General features: G+C 61.6%; 1 protein-coding gene and 1 long non-coding RNA gene across 2 annotated transcripts; both read left to right on the plus strand.

Annotated features, from left to right (window-relative positions):
• The first annotated feature begins 832 nt into the window (after positions 1-832).
• Positions 833-15,622, plus strand: MUC4 (mucin 4, cell surface associated). Its single transcript, XM_069793041.1, has 26 exons — positions 833-896; positions 1,304-1,513; positions 1,609-6,864; positions 7,197-7,351; positions 7,558-7,722; positions 7,804-7,943; positions 8,118-8,270; positions 8,503-8,591; positions 8,900-9,111; positions 9,153-9,321; positions 9,432-9,551; positions 9,763-9,965; positions 10,682-10,760; positions 11,006-11,176; positions 11,367-11,468; positions 11,676-11,912; positions 12,231-12,365; positions 12,496-12,674; positions 12,777-13,155; positions 13,532-13,593; positions 13,725-13,941; positions 14,033-14,106; positions 14,430-14,494; positions 14,771-15,029; positions 15,075-15,358; positions 15,445-15,622. The coding sequence occupies exons 1-26, from the start codon at positions 833-835 to the stop codon at positions 15,620-15,622; spliced, it is 9,357 nt and encodes a 3,118-aa protein (XP_069649142.1).
• An 846-nt stretch (positions 15,623-16,468) lies between these two features.
• On the plus strand, positions 16,469-17,366 carry LOC138686693 (uncharacterized). The gene is made up of 3 exons (XR_011325984.1): positions 16,469-16,506; positions 16,591-16,688; positions 16,916-17,366. It is a non-coding gene; the product is annotated as an uncharacterized lncRNA (long non-coding RNA).
• Positions 17,367-17,413: the final 47 nt, after the last annotated feature.

The following is a 17,413-nucleotide window of genomic DNA, read 5'->3' on the forward strand; positions in this document are numbered from 1 at the left end:
CCCCCTTAAATGATTCTGGAGCTGGGCTAGGCCCTGTGAAGAAGCAAACGTGTTTGCTGCAGTGGCCCCCCTGGATCTCTCCACAGCCGGGCACGCCTGCCCTCTGTCCCCGGTGGAAGGTGACCTGCAACCCAGGGCAAGGCCAGGTCCTGCCGCCCATGTGGGAACAACACCCCCCAAGAACAACAACCAGGCTTGCGTGGGCGTTTGCCGCGATGGCACAGATAACCCCTGCACGCAGGGCCCTGGGCGGCGGTGCCGGCAGTGCCAGGAGTGGGGCCAGGGCCGGGTTAAGGCGCGGGACCCCGAGGCGGCAGTGGGAGGCTGCTCCTTCCTTCTTCCTCCTTGGTGTTGAGCCAAGCCCTGCCAGGGGTTATCGGCCGCGCGGCCAAGCGTGGCGGGGATCTGGCAGCAAATGGGGGGATGGATGGGGGGTGCAGAGCCCCAGGATGACACCCCACCATCACCACCAGAGGTGCTGGGGATGCCTGTCCTCGCTTGCCATCCCAGGGCTTTTGGGCCAGGTGACTTTGCAGCCCATCGGGTGCTCCCTGGGGGTTGGGGACCCCAACCTTGGGGTGTCAACCGTCGGTCACCCTGGGAAGGGCCTTAAAACCTCCCGTTGCAAAATGGGCGTCCCCCAGCATCGGTGGGTCCCCAGGACTGGGACGTGGCAGGCTGCGAGGACATGGAGCCGTCAGTGCCCCAGGCAGGGCACGTGGTGTCCCAGTCCCCGCACCCGGGGGAGTGCTCACCGGTGGAGCCACCCTGTTGCGTCGTTCCCCTGGGACAGAGAGAGCTGCAGCCCTGTCCCTGCCGCCGAGGAAGCACCATGGGGTGCCGGGGACAGCGGCTGCTCTGGACCTGGGTGCTGTGGGGGCTCTGGGTGCTGCCAGGTAAGCGCTGGGGTCGCCCGCACTGCTGCTGGGCTGACCAGGTGGCCGATACCATCTGGGTGACAGGCGATGGGCGACGGGTTGCGAACAATTCTCCGGCTGCTCGAATGCTGAAAGCTTGAGCCTGAGTGCCTGGCCAGGGTTTGCCCCGTCTCTGCCTGCTGGTGCCACAGCCTCAGCATGGTTCCCCAACTCCGGTGAGGGAAGGGAGGGGGTTCTGGATCAAATAGGGACTCTCGCCCATGGGTAAGGTGCCTGCCTTGTTCTCGTGTTGGTCCGGCTGTGGGTGCTGGGGTTGGGACCAGCCCCAAGGGCTAGGGGCATCTTCCTCCCACAGAAGGGGGTGACGGGGACCCTGGGCTCTTTTTTTTCCTCATCCTGCCCTCACCTTCCTGCTCTGCTGCTAGCACAAGCAGGGGAGACGGGAGAGCAGCCCCTTGCCCCCACACCAGCCCCAGCAGAGCCGGGCAGCATCTCCCCTGTGGCTGACAGCACCGGTGCCAAGCTGCCTCCGGACCTGGGCATGTGCCAGGCATTCCCCACCACCACGGCCACCCAGCCGGTGCACCCCTCTCCCGCCGGCAGAACCGCCACCTCTGTGGGCAGCCACGGCTCAGGTAAGGCTGGCAGCCAGCTGGCCGCAGGCAGGTTCCTGCCTGCTGGGGCCACGGTGGGGTTGATCCAGCTGGGTCTGCCTTGTCTTGCTCCGCAGGCAGCCTGGTGCCACAGGTGACAGCGAGAGCGCTGGTCCCAGCCAGGACCAGTGGTGAGCAGGGAGAGCCTCCCAGCGTGGCAGTTCTCCCCGGGGGTCTGGCAACGCGAGGCAGCCCCCAGGCAGGGCTAGGGGCTGGGGTCTCCTCTCCAGGCGCTGCCAGCCACCTGACCAGCGTCTCTCCAGCTCCCACCACCACTTGGCACAGGCAGCTTCTGTCCCTTGCACCAACAGGGCACACAGTGGGTCTTGTCATGGGCAGTGGCGGTGCGGGGCCAGCCACAGCCACATCATCCCCAGCTCCAGGTGTCCCTGCTGTAATGGAGACAAGCGAACCACCATCAAACAGCAGCACTGCTCCCAAGCAGGCTGTGGAAGTGTCCAGAGTGGCTCTAGACAACATCCCTGGAGAGCCAGTCCTGGGAACAACTGTCCCCATGCACAAAGGGACTGTGGCTGAGCCACCCATGGGTGCTGCTGGTGCATTGAAAGGTGCCCCCCCAGCACCAGGCGGAGGTCTGTCCCCACCAGTGGCACGCATCCCGGCTGCTCAACCAGTGCCAGGGGCAAAAGCGTCTTCCTCAGTCACTGGCAAATTGACTGATACCAATGAGGTGGTGCAGCTGGGTGATGCTGTCACTGCGGAGAAGATGCTGGGGCCAGCGTGGACCACCGTGCCATCGCTCCCCCAGGACGAGCACAGCACAGGGACGTCACCTCCCAGCATCGGCAAGAGCTCTGCTGAGCCATATGCAACTGCCATGCTCCCATCCCAGGACGTCATGCCAGGGCTGGATGAGGCCACCTCACCTCTGGCCACAGCAGCCAGCATCTCATGGGATGCGGGCAGCCCCCTGAAGCCGGCAGCAGCCTCAGCCAGCCCTGCCACTGGCCTCTCCAGGGGTCCCCCTAGTGCAGCCACAGAGGAAGCCAGGACGGCGGCCCCACTGTCTGCTGACCCTCCAAGCGCATCCTTTGCAAAGGTCACCTTTTCTTCTGCCACCATTGGCATCGGCGCGGCTACAGAACCAGGGACACGTACTTTATCCAAAGCCGACCACAACGCCTCGCAGGACACAGGGAGTGTGCCACCCGCTCAGCTGCCTCCAGCCCTTTCACCCCGGCTCCCCGGTGGTGCCATGCCGGGCGCAGGAGAGACGCTTTCCCCCAGCCACAGCGTGGCCCCTGGCACTGCTGGAGATGGGCTGCCTGGAGCCAACGCCGTCACCCACCCCCAGGCCACCGCACTAGCTCCGGGCGCACCAGTTATGGCAATGGATGTCACCGCTGCAGAGCATGTCCCCACCACGTCATTCCCAGCTCTGGGAAGCACAGGTGCTGAGCTGGTGTCCGTCAAGAGTGAGCCCAGTGCCAGAGCCACGGCAGGCACCACTTTCCCAGAGACTGAGGCCACCCCAGTGAGGCTCAGCACGAGGCTGACCCCACACACAGCTCCTGTCAACCCTGGTGGTCCCTCTCCAGGACCCTTTGCGCACTCCACGGCGTTTCTGCTCGCCCAGACCCCCTCAGCAGGCTCTGGGGCCACCACGGCAGAGGTGGCTGCAGGTGGATCCCCTCCAGCCAGACCCAGTGTGGCCACATCCTTATCCCTCATGGGTGCTGGTGGAACAAAGCCAGATGGGGCCCCTCGAGCCGCTGCTGCGCCAACATCTTCCCTCGGTGTGTATGGCATCAGGACTGGGCCAGCTGCCAAGCCATTCTCCCTCATTAACAACACTCCAATTAATGAAGTAGGGGTGGGAACAGCATTGCTGGCCAGTGACAATGCCACCACAATGCTGTGGGACACCGGAGCCATGCCAACTGTGCCTGATGCATCTCCCAGCCGCAGACAGCCTGGTCCCACTGCGGGCTCAGCACCCCTGGGAACTGGTGTCATCCCTGGACCTGCACTAGCTCCACCGCTCCGGGCTGGGCCCCAACATGGGGCAGCGACGTGGTCACCCAGCCCTGTGCCAGCCATGGGCACAACTGTGCCAAGCACGCCAGGACTACACAGAGAAGCCAGCATCCCCGTGGCATTGCAAGCAGGTACCCCCCCTCTCCTGGAAGGCAGTGCCACTGCAGGGATGGCTCTGGGGGTGTCCCCATCCAGCATCCCCCAAGAGACGGCAGCAGGCATGTCCCCACTGTCTCTGGCTACCTCACCATCAGCAATGGGTGCTTCAGGTGACCCCCACCCTGATTACAGCACTGCAGGGCGAGCAGAGGGGATGACGTCCCTGAAGGTGGCCACAGAGGAGAACCCAGGTGCCAGTGCAGTGGGGCCAGCTCCCAGCCATGCAGTTGTCACTGCCGGGCCATCACGAGAGCCACCTGCCCGAGGGACCGATGCTCCTGAAACCAGACCCCCAGGAGATCTGCCTCTCCTGGCTCCCAGGGGCGGTCGCTCAGCCCCGCCAGCTATGGCTAACCCCAGCCCAGCGCTGGCCACAGCTAGCCCCCTCCCCAGCACCGCGACTGGCAAGACATCCCAGCCCACGACACCACCGCCCCCTGAAAATGCAGCCGTGGAGGGAGGCAGGGACAGGTCCCAGCCGGCAGGACATGGCAGCACCACGCAGGCAGCTCTGGGCTCAACCCCGGTTGAAAACACAAGGGCGAGTGCCACGACAGGTACCCCCGACAGCGGTCACACCACCCTGGGGACAGCCCCACCGCCGTCAGCCCCTGCCACAGCCAGTGTCACTGCTCAGCCAAGCATGGCTGCATCGGACCACAGCTATCACGCTGCTGAGCCCACCACGGGCATGGACAAAGGCATGGACTTGGACATGGACACAGTTTCTCCCACCATGGGAAACAGGGCTGTGGGGCTGTCCACTGCCATGGCTGGGGCGGCCGAGCCAGGCGCCAGCGATGCCACCCCCTTGGCACACTCTGCCCCGGGCAGCAAAAGCCCTGTGGCAGTGGCCATCATGGGCACAGTGTCACCCACAGCTCCGGAGCTGGTTATAGCACCTTCCCCTGGCCTCACTCACAACACTAGTGAAGCAGGTGTCACTGTGTCCCCTCCTGTCCCCAGGAACACCCATCCACTGGTGGTGACACCCTCTGTCACCCCCAGCATCACCATCACTGGTCCAGCAGCAGGAGCAGGTGATGCCAGCCTTGACAGGGTCACAACACCCCCCTCTGTTGTCCCCAGCAGTGCCTCCACTCCACACAGCCCCCGTGTGACGCCGAGGCCATCCCCTGAGGCCACCGACAGCACCCATGACCCAGCCTCAATGGGTCTCAGCCTGGTCACTGAGGACGAGCCCATGGCCAGGGTCTCCTCATTGGCTGTTGGCCACACTCACGCATGGGAGACTACAGCCGTATCCCGGTCAGATGCTGGCGGGGCTACCACCGCCCGGGGGGACACCACCCCCTCTGAAAGCGGTGCCGAGGGTGCAGCACCCCTAGCCAGCACCAGCAGCACCCACGTGCCTGTCTCCAACACTGCTGGCAGGAGCCCAGCCACCATGCCAGCCACCAGCATGTTCCCCAGCAACGCCATCCCACCAGCCACCTCAGCCAGCAGGGAGACATTCGCGGTGACCGCGGCCACCACAGCCATGCCATCTGCCCCAGCGAGGGCCACCAGCACCACCAGTGTCCTGTCCCTTGCTGTAACACGCAACAAGGCAGGCAGAAGCGGGCAACCTGTCCTATCCCCAGCAGAACGTAACCCCTCAGTGGAAACAACTGCCGGGTCCTGGAGCGTCCTCAGTCCCAGCCCTGCCATCACGGTGCCCAGTTCACCCCTCCCCAGCCTGCACAGCCCAGCGGAAGGACCAGCAACAGCCCCCTCGTCCCTGCTTGGTGTTGGTGCAAGCGGGGAATCGGCAGCTGGATGGGCCTCCTCTGAGCCAGCAACAGGCACCTCTTCTCCCATGGCTGTCAGCAGCCGTGCCACGGGACAAGCAGCGAGCACGTCATCTCCCAGCTTCTGGACACCTCTAGGGGCACCTGCCCGGGGGGAGAAAACAGCCATGACTGCAGGCAGTACCACAGCCATTGCTGTAGGCAGCACCACAGCCGTCACTGCAGAGAGCACCACAGCCATGACTGCAGGCAGCACCGCAGCCATCAGTGCAGGGAGCACCACAGCCATTGCTGCAGGCAGCACCGCAGCCATTGGTGCAGGGAGCACCGCAGCCATTGGTGCAGGGAGCACCACAGCCATCGCCACAGGGAGCACCACAGCCATGACTGCAGGCAGCACTGCAGCCATTGGTGCAGGGAGCACCACAGCCATTGCTGCAGGCAGTGCAGCAGCCATCACTGCAGAGAGCACCGCAGCCGTCGCTGCAGGCAGCACCATGGCCATGACTGCAGGGAGCACCACAGCCATGACTGCAGGCAGCACCACAGCCATTGCTGCAGGCAGCACCACAGCCATTGCTGCAGGCAGCACCGCAGCCATTGGTGCAGGGAGCACCACAGCCATGACTGCAGGCAGCACCATGGCCATGACTGCAGGGAGCACCACAGCCATCACCGCAGGCAGCGCAGTGCCCATCGCTGCTGGGAGCACCACAGCCATCACTGCAAGGACCACCACAGCCATCGCCGCAGGCAGCACCACGGCCATGACTGCAGGCAGCACCATAGCCAGCACTAGAGGCAGCACCACAGCCATCACTGCAGGGAGCACCACAGCCATGACTGCAGGCAGCGCAGTGGCCATTGCTGCAAAAAGCACCATGGCCATCACTGCAGGGAGCACCATGGCCATTGCCACACGGAGCACTACAGCCATTGCTGCAGGCAGTGCAGTGGCCATCACTGCCGGCAGCACCACAGCCATCTCTGCAAGAAGCACCACGGCCATCACTGCAGGGAGCACCACAGCCATCGCTGCAGGGAGCACCACAGCCATGACTGCAGGGAGCACCACAGCCATGACTGCAGGGAGCACCACGGCCATCGCTGCAGGGAGCACCACAGCCATGACTGCAGGGAGCACCACAGCCATCGCTGCAGACAGCACCACAGCCATCACTGCAGGGAGCACCGTGGCTGTTGCACCCACAGCCCCAGTGAGCCCAGCCAAGGAGGTGGGAGGTCTCCCAGCCCCAGGCACCGTGGCACCAGTGGGACCACCAGACACCACCAGTCCTGCCACCAACCCATCTCCTGCCTTTGGGACACAGAGGGGACTGGCCACAGCACCAAGCACAACTGCCCGCACCACTGCTGGCCATAGAAATCCTGCCCCTGAGCCCCAGCCATCCCACGGCCTTATCAGTAAGTATCTTTTCTTCTTCCCATGGCAAAGAGGAGGAAGGGGTTGTTAGCCAACCAAGCACCATGATGGCTGAGGGTATGGCCCAGCCCGGGGTGACTCATCTGCATTGTGCATTGGGCTGCCAGACTCACGGGGAAAGGTGAAATAAGATATCTGGGACCATCGTATTCCAAGTTAAAAACTGGGTTAAAAGTTGGGCTACAAGCCATCAGAGTGCTGGTCTGGTCAGGGGGAGCGCAGGCACAGCATCCCAGCAGCAAGCAGGCGAGTTTGCCCTGGCCACAGGAAGGATGGAGCAGACATTAATGGTTTTTCACCTTTTCAATTAATCTTCTGCCCGTGTCAGTGCCAGCAGCCTCACTCTACCCCTTCGGCATGGAGGGAGGGGACCAAGAGTGCGTCCAGAGGATGGTGGATTTTAACTCCCCCCTGTTCAAGCCAGAGATTGGATTCCCCTTTGGGAAGTCGCTGCGGGATGCTCTCTATGTGAGTCCCACCCTCACTGAGTACATAAGGGACATGCAGCCTCTTTGGTAGCAAAAAAAACCATGGAAATGGAGCAGAAACTGAATTTCATCTGAATGTTAATTTTTTTGCAATTTAAAATGGCTGGTTTCTGCTCATCCATGGAGGCTAAAAGCCTTCCCAGAAGCTGCCTGGGATGTCAGCAAATAATGAGTTATTTTGGTTAGTTTACAGATAACGGACAGATCATTTTCCCACCCACGGACAACTACGTCCTCTCCAACCCTAACCCACCTCCTCGAGGCTTCAGCGGCTGGGAGGGTTTGCCGATGGTGGCCGCCTTTTGGGACGACGCAGATTTCTCCCAGGGTGTCGGCACCACCTGGTACCAGGTCGGGGCCACCAAAGATGTTCTCCTGGGAAAGCCCAGCTCCCAGCTCACCCATTTAACCCTCTTTCTTGCCAACTGGCAGGAGTACTCCACCCTCAGCTCTGCCCCAGACCCCCTTATCCATGATGTGGAAGCAAAGATTGAGAAATACCTGAAAACCCCCTACATAGCAAAATGGACCTTGAAGGTGACATGGGAGAAGGCTCCGGCATACCCGTCCCAGCGGGACGACACTCAGGTGAGCAGTGAGGGACCCAGGTGATGGAGGGGACTGTCACCAGCAATGGCCAGGGCAGGGCTGGGCTGCTGGTCTCCCACAGTTTGATGCAGGCATTTCAGGTCTCATCGCCTCAGTCTGCACTGTGAGGAGAGCAAGGGAGGCTTTGGGGTGCTAAGGGGGTGCCTTGGGTTTCTCCAGACGAGCACCTACCAGGCAGTCCTCACCACCGATGGGAACCGTTCCTTCGCCCTACTGCTCTACCAGGACGGCGGGATGCGGTGGGACTACACCAAGCTGGCTGAGGGCAACGTGCTGATCGGCTTCTCCAGGTGCTGCGCACATGTGTGGCTGCCTTTTGGGACAGCAGGGATTTCTCCCAGCACTATGTTGGGACCATGGGAGACGTCGTCCCAGGAGAGCCCAGCTCCCACCCCTGGAGCACCCCATCCCACTTAAACTCTCTCTCCTGCAAACTGCAGCAGTTCCCACCCCAGCTGCTCTTCGGGGGGTGGAAGAGGGTCGTGTTGGGAGGGTGACCCCAAACCTCCTTTCTCCACACAGCGGTGATGGCTATGCCCAAAATAATGAGCTGACTCAAAAACCACCAGCTGTCAAGTACCGACCCGACCAGCACAGCAGCACTGGCACTGGTATGGCACCGGGAGAGCCCTCGGGGTGCATGGGGATGGAGGGAGCCGTGTGCCTGTGCTCCGTGCCGGGAGCATGTCCCAGCACACATCCCTGCGAGGTCAGTGGAGACACCGGGCAAGGGCTGGCCACTGAGAGCAGAGCACGGATGTCCCATGTCCTGCTGTGGCCATGGCCACACTGGCTCTAGAGGGAGCCTGGAGACCTCGTGTGAGGTCAACGGCCAGGACCGGTTGTCCCACGGGATCCCCCTCAGCACAAGGCGAGACCCAGGCTGAGCTGTGCTGGTCTCCGGTGGTTGCTCCCCCAGGTGTGCGCGGGCTGTGGATATACAGGCTGGACAGTCGCTCCCGGGTGAACTACAGGCTGCAGTGCCTGGCGTGGCTGGATGCAGAGCCAGCGCCGGCCACCTGGAATGACCAGCTGCCTCCATGCCCCTGCTCCGAACCCCAGGCAGAGCTGGATCCCCGCTACCGCCGGAGCAAAGGTGACAAGTGCAGCCCCACCAGGGCCAGCCACAGGGTGGGGGGACGGCAGGGGGTCCCCTTCTCCTCTGGGGGCAGCCACGATCCCCCCACACCATTTCAGGCCCGGCGGACACCTCCTTGAGGATGCTGCGCACTGCATCCCCCAGCCCGGCCGGAGCTGGGGTGCGGTGTCTGTACCAAGATGGGAGCTTGCTCGAGGGCTGGCAGGAGAGAGCATGGAGCCCCCCCATCCACCCTGCCACTGGTAAGTGGGCACCAGCGCTCCCTCGCCCTAAAACACCCTGAGCACCGAGCACTCTGCAGGCACGGCAGGGACCCTGACAGCCCCCAGCACCCAGCCGCCTTCCTCCGCAGACGGGGAGCTGGAGGCATTCGACTGGTGCTGCCGGCGCGTGGGGAAGCCTCTGTTCTGTGCCAGGTTTGCTGAGAAGAGACCGAGGGTCGGCTGCGAGGGATATGTGCCACCCACCCCCGGTGAGTCCCCAGGGCTCTCCCTCCTCTGTGCCAAGGTACTGAGTGGGTGGCACGGCTGTACACAGACCCCATGCATTAACCACACTTTGCAGCATCTTGGTGGGGACTGCTGAGCCCAGTGCAGCACCGGGGACTGCTCTCCTCCATGCAATGACACTCATTTGCTTTTCTTCCTCCCTGCCGAAACGGCTCTGCCTCCTTTGGACCCCAGCTGGTGCCTTCGGGGACCCCCACATCACCACCCTGGATGGACTCACCTACACCTTCAATGGGCTCGGAGACTTTGTCCTGCTGCTGGCCAGTGATGCCCAGACCAGCTTCATGCTGCATGGGCGCACGGTCCGGACCGGCACGGCCCAGGCCACCAACTTCATGGCCTTTGCTGCCCAGTATAACTCTGCCACCACCACAACAGTGAGTAGGAGCAACCTGGGTATCAGTTTGCGCTTCTAATGGGAGAGACCCCTCTGGCAGGTTGGGCATCGCCTCTGCATAACCTACAAGTGGCCAGGACCCGAGGAGCATCCCCTCTCCTCTTCCTACCACGTCCCACGACCGCAGCAAAGTGCTAATAGCAGTGGGTTGGACTAAGAGTAACAAGACCCAGCTCTAACACCTCTTATAAGCTGGCCAGCAAGGGCCTGGAGCTCTGCAGGAACACGGTCTGCTCGACCCTCTTCATTGCACACCCTTCACCCCGACCACCGGTCTCCTCTGGACACCTTAGCACAAGCGCATACTCTTCCTTGCTTTGCAGAATTGCTCCCCACACCCGTTTCAGTAAGCAAAATCTCCTGGTGTCACCAGAATCGGTTGTTGAGCAGTGTGAGGAGGGGAGTCAGAGTCTGGAGCCCACCAGCACAACTCTCTGTGCTGCCATGGTCAGCCGAGCAGCAGCAGTGGCCTGTGCGTGCCCCATGCCAGCAGTGACGGGGGGCAGCTTGGTGTCCTCTTCTGTGCAACCATCAAAGCCACTTTATCATGTGTTTGCTGGGGTGAAGAGCCCTGGGGCTGAGCCTCTCTGCCGGGGCTGGAGGAGGATGGGGTTTAGCTCGAGTGTCCCCAGCATGGGGGGACAGCAGGAAAGGACGAGCAAAGGGTTTGATTGGGACATCCACTGTGATTTGCAGGTTGAGTGGACCTTGGGGAACCAGGGTGACATCCAAGTCCTCCTGAATGATGAAACCATCCAGTTTTCCTATTCCCAAGGTGAGCAGGGTGTGCTGTTAAATGTTAAATCTATTTGGGGTGGACAAGGGGTGTCTCCATCCCACAGGGACCAGCCCTGCCCAGTGCGAGGGCAGTCATCCTGAGCTCCATCAAACATCTCCCACCTGCACCGTCTCTGACTCAGCTGGCGTGGATGGGGAGTGTTCCCCTCTCCAAATTCAGGGGCATCATTTCAGACCCCAGCCTTGTGTGGACTCTCCCTCTGTGCTTTCCTTCTCTTGCAGACATGGGTGCTGAGGTGTACTACAGCCCCGGTGTCCTGCTGGTCAACGCCTCCTCCATCATGGCCGTCTTTGATGCAGCCATTGCCATCTCCATCTCGGCAGCCTCCGGGATCCTCAGTGTGGTCTGCAGCCTGCCTGATCGGTACCGCAACAGCACCAAGGGCCTCCTGGGTGAGGACTTCTGGCACCACTGCAGAGCCAGGGTGCAAAGTCCCCTTCCCACCCTAAAGCAGGCTGGAAAACACAGGGAACGTGCTTGTGAGGGCAGGGGCCGCTGGGTCTAAACTAAACACCGGTCAGCACCAGAGAGGAGGTCAACCCCGACATGGGGGACTCCAGTCCTCTGGTAATGCTCCACCAGGTGTGTGGGACCATGACCCCGCAGATGACTTCCAGATGCCGAATGGCACCAGCATCCCTGTGAACAGCAGCGAGGAGGAGATCTACAGCTATGGGATGACCTGTAAGTCCAGGCTTGGGATCCACCTTGATGATCCTCCCATTCCTGCACCTTCTGGCCATGCTTTGGCTGGAGACATTTAGACACTTGCCTGAGCAAAAGTGATGCCAGGGAAGCCCTTTGGTCTCCTCGCTGGTCCGTGGAAATGAGCCCTAAAATATAACAAACCTTAAAAACCCAAGGCCATACCCATGGTGTGCTCTCTTGCAGGGGCTGTCGGAGAGCACAGCCTGTTTGCTCAGCCTCTGGACTCACCAGTAATGAACTTCACACCCATCTTCTTGTCTCAACTGCGGCAGGAGAATGAAAGCCAGTACCAGCTGGCAGCCTCGTGGTGCCGTGGCAGCAAGGAGTGCATCTACGATTCACTGAGCACAGGGGATGTGGCCCTGGGCCTGGCCACCCAGAGCCTCGCAGCCAACTTCCAGCAGAAGAAGGCAGTACTCAGTAAGTGGAGTGAGCAGATCCTCACCTCCAAGAGGGCATGACTTGTGTAACCAGGCAGTGCCCTGCTCCCTCCCTGGGCTCTCTTGCTCCATGTGAGGCAGGAGAGAAGTCACCAAGGTCTCGGAGTTGCATTGCTCAGCTGGCTGGTCTCCAAGCCTGGGAGATGCCACCATGCTGTGCAACATGAGGGCCCTCTCGGTGGGTGGTCATGGCAGTATCTGCCTGGGGTCCCATCCTCACGAGGAGGGACTCAGAGCCAAGGGGTGCCAAAGCCATGTAGGAACCAACCGTCTGTGTGCTGGGCTGCTGTTTCCTTAGATGCCTTCCCTCCCGTCATCACTGGTGACGCATCACTCACAGCCTTCAGGACAGAAAGGGTCAGGAGGCAGTACCGTGCTGTGGGGGTGGGCGCACGCTTTGTCCCCCACCTCTCACCAGAGCTCAACATATCCGGTAAGGAAGGAGAGATGGGGCAGCTGGGATGGGATGGGATGGGATGGGATGGGATGGGATGGGGGGGACACTGGCCACCCAGCCCCTTTCCTCTGCCACCTCCTCTAACTCCCACCTCTCGCCCCGGCAGAGAACGGCACCCTGACGTGGGAGCCCCACAGGACGGCACCGCTCACCGTCAACCTGGAGGCTGTTGGGTCCAACAACCTCTCCGCCCTCCTCCAGCTCCACTTCACCCTTTGCAGCTGCAGCAGGAGCCAGGAGTGCGACTACAGCGACACTGTCACCCTCAGGGGGTCCTCCCTGCAGGTAGTATGCTGGAAAACTCCTATGGTGCCACACCGTGCCTGTCCCTGTGCCAGCCACACTGGCTGACTTCTCTGTCCACCCGTCCTTGTCATGTCCCTTAAGCCAGTGTCACTGTCCCCTTCCCAGCTGGCAGCCTGCAGGTGCGAGGGCGGCTACTCGGGTCCCTTCTGCCAGGACCCTCCGGACCCCTGCGCACAGGGATGCTTCCCCGGCGTGGGCTGTGACTCGCACACCGGCTGTGGCCCCTGCCCGGCTGGCCTGACGGGTGACGGGCGGCACTGCTCAGGTGACAAGGGCTCACCATGGCCACTGGGAACCCAGGGCACCCACGAGACCCTGGCTGAGGCATTTCTCCCGGTGCCACGCTGCATTGCCTTGGCAGATATCGATGAGTGCGCAGAGGGAATGGCGTGCCCGGGGAACGCCACTTGCACCAACACGGTGGGCAGCTACACCTGCTCCTGCCCACCTGGCGAGGAGGGTGAGTACAGGCACTCTGGTGGGCATGGTCCTCGTCCCCATCACCCCCTGGATCTCAGTGGAAGAGGGCTCCCGGGGGACCCAAACTGGCTGGAGAGCAGTGGAGGGGGAGCTGGCTGAGCTCTGAACCCGAGGCCTTGCTGTCCTTAACAGAAGGGACCAGAGTTCAGCCATCCCTCGTGCTCCCAGGCTGCAGATCTCACTAATCCACCAGGAAGGGAAACTTTTCCTGTGCAATTTTTCTCTTTGAGAAAAAAAAAATCTCATCGCATCAAAATTCAAATGCACATGTGGAGGTTGGGGGCTAAAATCAAATCCTGTTTTCAGATGGCTGTAGTGGGGTTGGGGTGATGGTTTTTGCTCCTGTTCTAATACAGCAGGCTGGGATTTCACAAGAGAAAAAGGCTCCAGCTGGGAGAAGGGGGTGCAGGGCTTTTTCGTGAGGATCTGAATTTGTACTAAAAGTCTGAACGCATAAAAAAGCCCCATCCCAACACTTGGAAGAAAGGCATTACAGAGCAGCTGAGGATAGATCAGTGCGCTGGGACTCTGCCCCTGCAGCCAGGCTAGTGCCTCCACCTGACCCGGTCTCCCCATCCCGCAGGCGAGGGGCCAGGCTGTGGCTCAGCCTGCGGCTCCCGCTCCTGTCCCGAGGGCTACTGCAGCAACGGGGGACACTGCCACCTGCACCCCGTCACCTGCACCCCAGCCTGCGCCTGCCCCCCGGCTTTCACCGACCAGCGCTGCCTGGTGGCAGGGGGGGATTTTCGGCCGCTGCCCAGCACAGGTGGGTGCCTGTGCCTGGTGGGGGATGAACCCCAACCCCGCTCGCCCTGGTCCTGGGGTGCCAGAGCCACCACTGTGGCTTTCCCCAGCAGATCTCCCCCGGAGAAGTGTCCAGCTGCGGGTCAGGACGCTGCAAAATGCCACTGCTGGGGAAGTCAACGGCACCGTATGTCACCAGAGGGGATGGGCTCGGGGAGGGGGACGTACCAGCACACTGGGCAGCATGGCAGCTTGGGGTGCCTGTGCCTCCATGGACCCCCCTCCTGTGGGATCCCTGGGGATGCAGCAGATCCACAGGGCTGGAGGGAGGCAGCACCAGCCGCATGATGCTGGCTGCGGCTGTGGCTATGTGCCAGGTCCCCAGCGCACAAACGAAAGGCCAGAGCAGCCCTTGGGGCTTGGCCATGGTGCCTGCATTGCCCTTCAGCCTCTTTCCACACCGGTGCAGTCCTGCCCTCCCCTAACTCCCTCCCGCTCCCCCCACCACAGGTCTCAGCTATCCTGGACTCCCTGGAGGTAAAGGCTTTCCAGAGCAACACCAACATCACCCAGACGTGAGTCAGCCTTGGAGCTGCCCCATGCCCACCCCAGGGAGCCGGCAGGGCAGGGCTGGGCATGGGGCCACAGGGTTTGGGACACAAAGGGCATTTTCCCCCACCCCAGAGTCTGTTTTTCCAGTCCTGATGGTGATAAACCCTTGGAGACACAAGCCCCATGGCACCTTCCATCTCCTGCCTCATCCCTTCTTTACCACTCCAAAATGGGGAAACTGAGGCACGGTGATGTGATGCAGCAGAGGCTCTGCCAGCAGCCCTGTCTTCTCCCCACAGGACAGACAGTGATGGCTTCACCTTCACAGTGGTGTCTGAGTTTGCCTATGATAGCCGCAGCACCATCATCCGGTTCCTGAATAATTTGCTGCCGGGGGCCATCATCAGCGCCTTCAACGGGAAGCGGGGGCGGCGGGAGGCAGGCACACACCTCCTCTTCCAGCACCTGCACCGGGACAACATCACCGATGTGGTGAAGCGTGAGTTGCTCCCAGCGCTGAGCTGGGGAGCCCAGGAGGAGAACCCCACTGTCCCCATTGTACCCATCACCCTGCGTGCCCTGGGGTTCGGGTAACCCCCACAGGAGATGCGGGTGGGCAGCAATCCCCACCCCAGGCACGGATCCGTCTCAGGGAGACCTGGGAAAACATCAAGGTGTGATGCTGTCACGTGGCCAAACCTGTGCCTTCTCTCCCCAGTGACAGTGGCTGAGCTGAGGCACTATTTCCCCTGCGGTCTGTACGGCTACAAAGGCTACCAGCTCCACTACGTGGGGACCATCGGCTTTGTCTGCATCTCCCCTTGCAAGATGGGCTACTGCCAGCATGGCGGCCAGTGCCAGCACCTGCCTGAGGGACCCACGTGCAGGTAGCAGCCGCGCCGGGGGTGGACGAGGCCACCCGGCCTGGCTGCTTCTCCCCACTGCATCACTGCTCCTCCTTCCCCATCCACAGCTGCCTCCCCTTCTCCATCTTCTCCCCCACCGGCGCCCGGTGCGAGCAGCTGGCCGTCAGCCTCGCCGCCTTCCTCGGCATCTTGCTGGGAGCCCTGGCTCTGCTCTGCCTCCTGCTCGCCGTCGCCTGCCTGGCCTTGCGTCTCTGCCGCCGGCACTGCCACCGGCACCGGGGGTGAGCCACGGGCTGGACCCAAGCAGGAGTGGGTGCTGTGGGTGCGGCAGGGAAGGAGGTTGGGTGTCAGGAAGGAAAAACTGGTGGAAAATCCATCTCTGGAAGATCCACCACTGATCGACCTGTCTGGCCTGGGTAAGGGGAGCCTGCCCTGGCGAAGGAGCTGGGCTGGGTGATCATTCAGCATCTTCCAGCCTCTTTCCCAGTCATCTGCTGCTCAGGGGTGCAATAACATCAGTGGGTTGAACATTAGCGTCCTTTTTCCCCCATGTCATAGAATATTTGCATTTCTTCCTCATCCCATCCGGTGCTCGGTTACAGATGGGCTTTCTATTTCATTTTAATTTGCATACCATCCAAATGACTTCCACTGCAATTCACATTGGTCTGGAAAGAGTTGGTCTGGAGCAAGAAAAAGGTGGTTGCAGGATTGGACCTTGCTCTCTGGCAGAGAGTTACCAGATGGCTGATGAGGTGCAAGGCTGGGGTGTAAGCACCAGCACCTTCTCCCCCCCTCCACAGCCCTTAGTCCCAGCATGGCATCCACACTCGGGGAAGCCCAGCACCCCAAGCCCCCTGCACCAGTTGGAGCTGTGTCCTGCCCGTGCTGCCGGCTCCCCGCTGGCCCTAGAGCTGAATCTCTCTGGGAAGTGCCTCTGTTCGTTTGCACATGTGGCAAGGCGAGAAATTGTGTGCACACAGCAACTGAGGCTTTTCTTCATCTCATAGTCCCATCTCGCCCCCACACTCAGTCACTGCTCCCCTCTGCCATCCGACCCAGGTGCCAGGACCAGGCAGGGGCTCTCCCAGCCCCCCACAACGTGTCATCCCCTTTCTGCTCCCCTCCCAGGGCCAAGGAGACCTTCTGGAGGCCACGGCCCTTCTCCTGTGAGTACATCTCTGCAAAACCCCCCACCCCAGCTCTGCTTCACTCCAGTCTTCTTTGAGCTCTGCTCATCTTCCCTGCTCCAGCTCTGACGATGGCAGGAGAGCGAGCAGAGCCCACCCGCTCCCACTCCCTGGAAAGGCGTTGGGAACTGCAGCTCCAGGCCATCGACCCCTCAGTCCAGGTCTGCCCAGGGGTTATTGTCCCCATGGGGGGTTGGGGTGGGGGGCCGTGGGCTGCAGACCCATGTCCTGGCCCTGTGCCTCAAAGATGCTTGGGAGCCATGCCTCGTCCCGGAGCATCAGGGATGCTTTGGGTGGCTTTGGGGTCTGCATCACTGTTTGAGTTCATAACAAAGAGCAGAGCCTGTGCAGCACCGACAGCACAGCGTGGCCTGTCCCTCCTTTACAGATAAGGATCCAGAGACCCCATGTCAGGCCTCCGAGCCAGCCCCCCCAGCAGCCCTAGCCTGCCACCGGTCCTGCCCCGGTGCCTCCGGGCTCACGGAGGAGCCAGCCGCTGCTGCCAGCCCTGCTGCCCACTCTCGGGGTCTCCAGCAGTGGCGCCTGCATGGAGGCAGAGGATGGGCAGCTGCCTTTTGGGATCTGGTCTTTCTGGGAGGATTCACTCTGGAGGAGGTGCTTTTTTTGAATGAAAAATGTGGGTTTATGTTGGGTGGCCAAAGAGAGAGGATTTCACCTTCCCCTGAGGACCTGCAGAGGCAACCAGGACAGTCCTTGAGTGTGTCTGCACCGGGGTATGCCCTAGTGCAGTGTAACTGGACCTGGCAGAGCCACTGATAGCAGACTCAGGTGGGGCAATGCAGTGATTATAACCTGTTAGGAGCAAAATAGAATAAACCAAAAATTATGGCAAGCTGCTCAGCGAGTTGCCTGCACCCCATTGCCC

The sequence above is a fragment of the Haliaeetus albicilla genome, chromosome 9 (assembly GCF_947461875.1).
Source record: "Haliaeetus albicilla chromosome 9, bHalAlb1.1, whole genome shotgun sequence".
NCBI classification, from domain to species: domain Eukaryota; kingdom Metazoa; phylum Chordata; class Aves; order Accipitriformes; family Accipitridae; genus Haliaeetus; species Haliaeetus albicilla.

Bases quoted from the DNA above. Each gene is read 5' to 3' on its own strand.
- MUC4 (XM_069793041.1), top strand. From the start codon at position 833: ATGGGGTGCCGGGGACAGCGGCTGCTCTGGACCTGGGTGCTGTGGGGG. The intron at 9,112-9,152 runs GTGGGGGGACGG...CTCTGGGGGCAG, and splicing joins CCACCAGGGCCAGCCACAGG to CCACGATCCCCCCACACCAT. The intron at 14,107-14,429 runs GTATGTCACCAG...CCCCCACCACAG, and splicing joins CTGGGGAAGTCAACGGCACC to GTCTCAGCTATCCTGGACTC.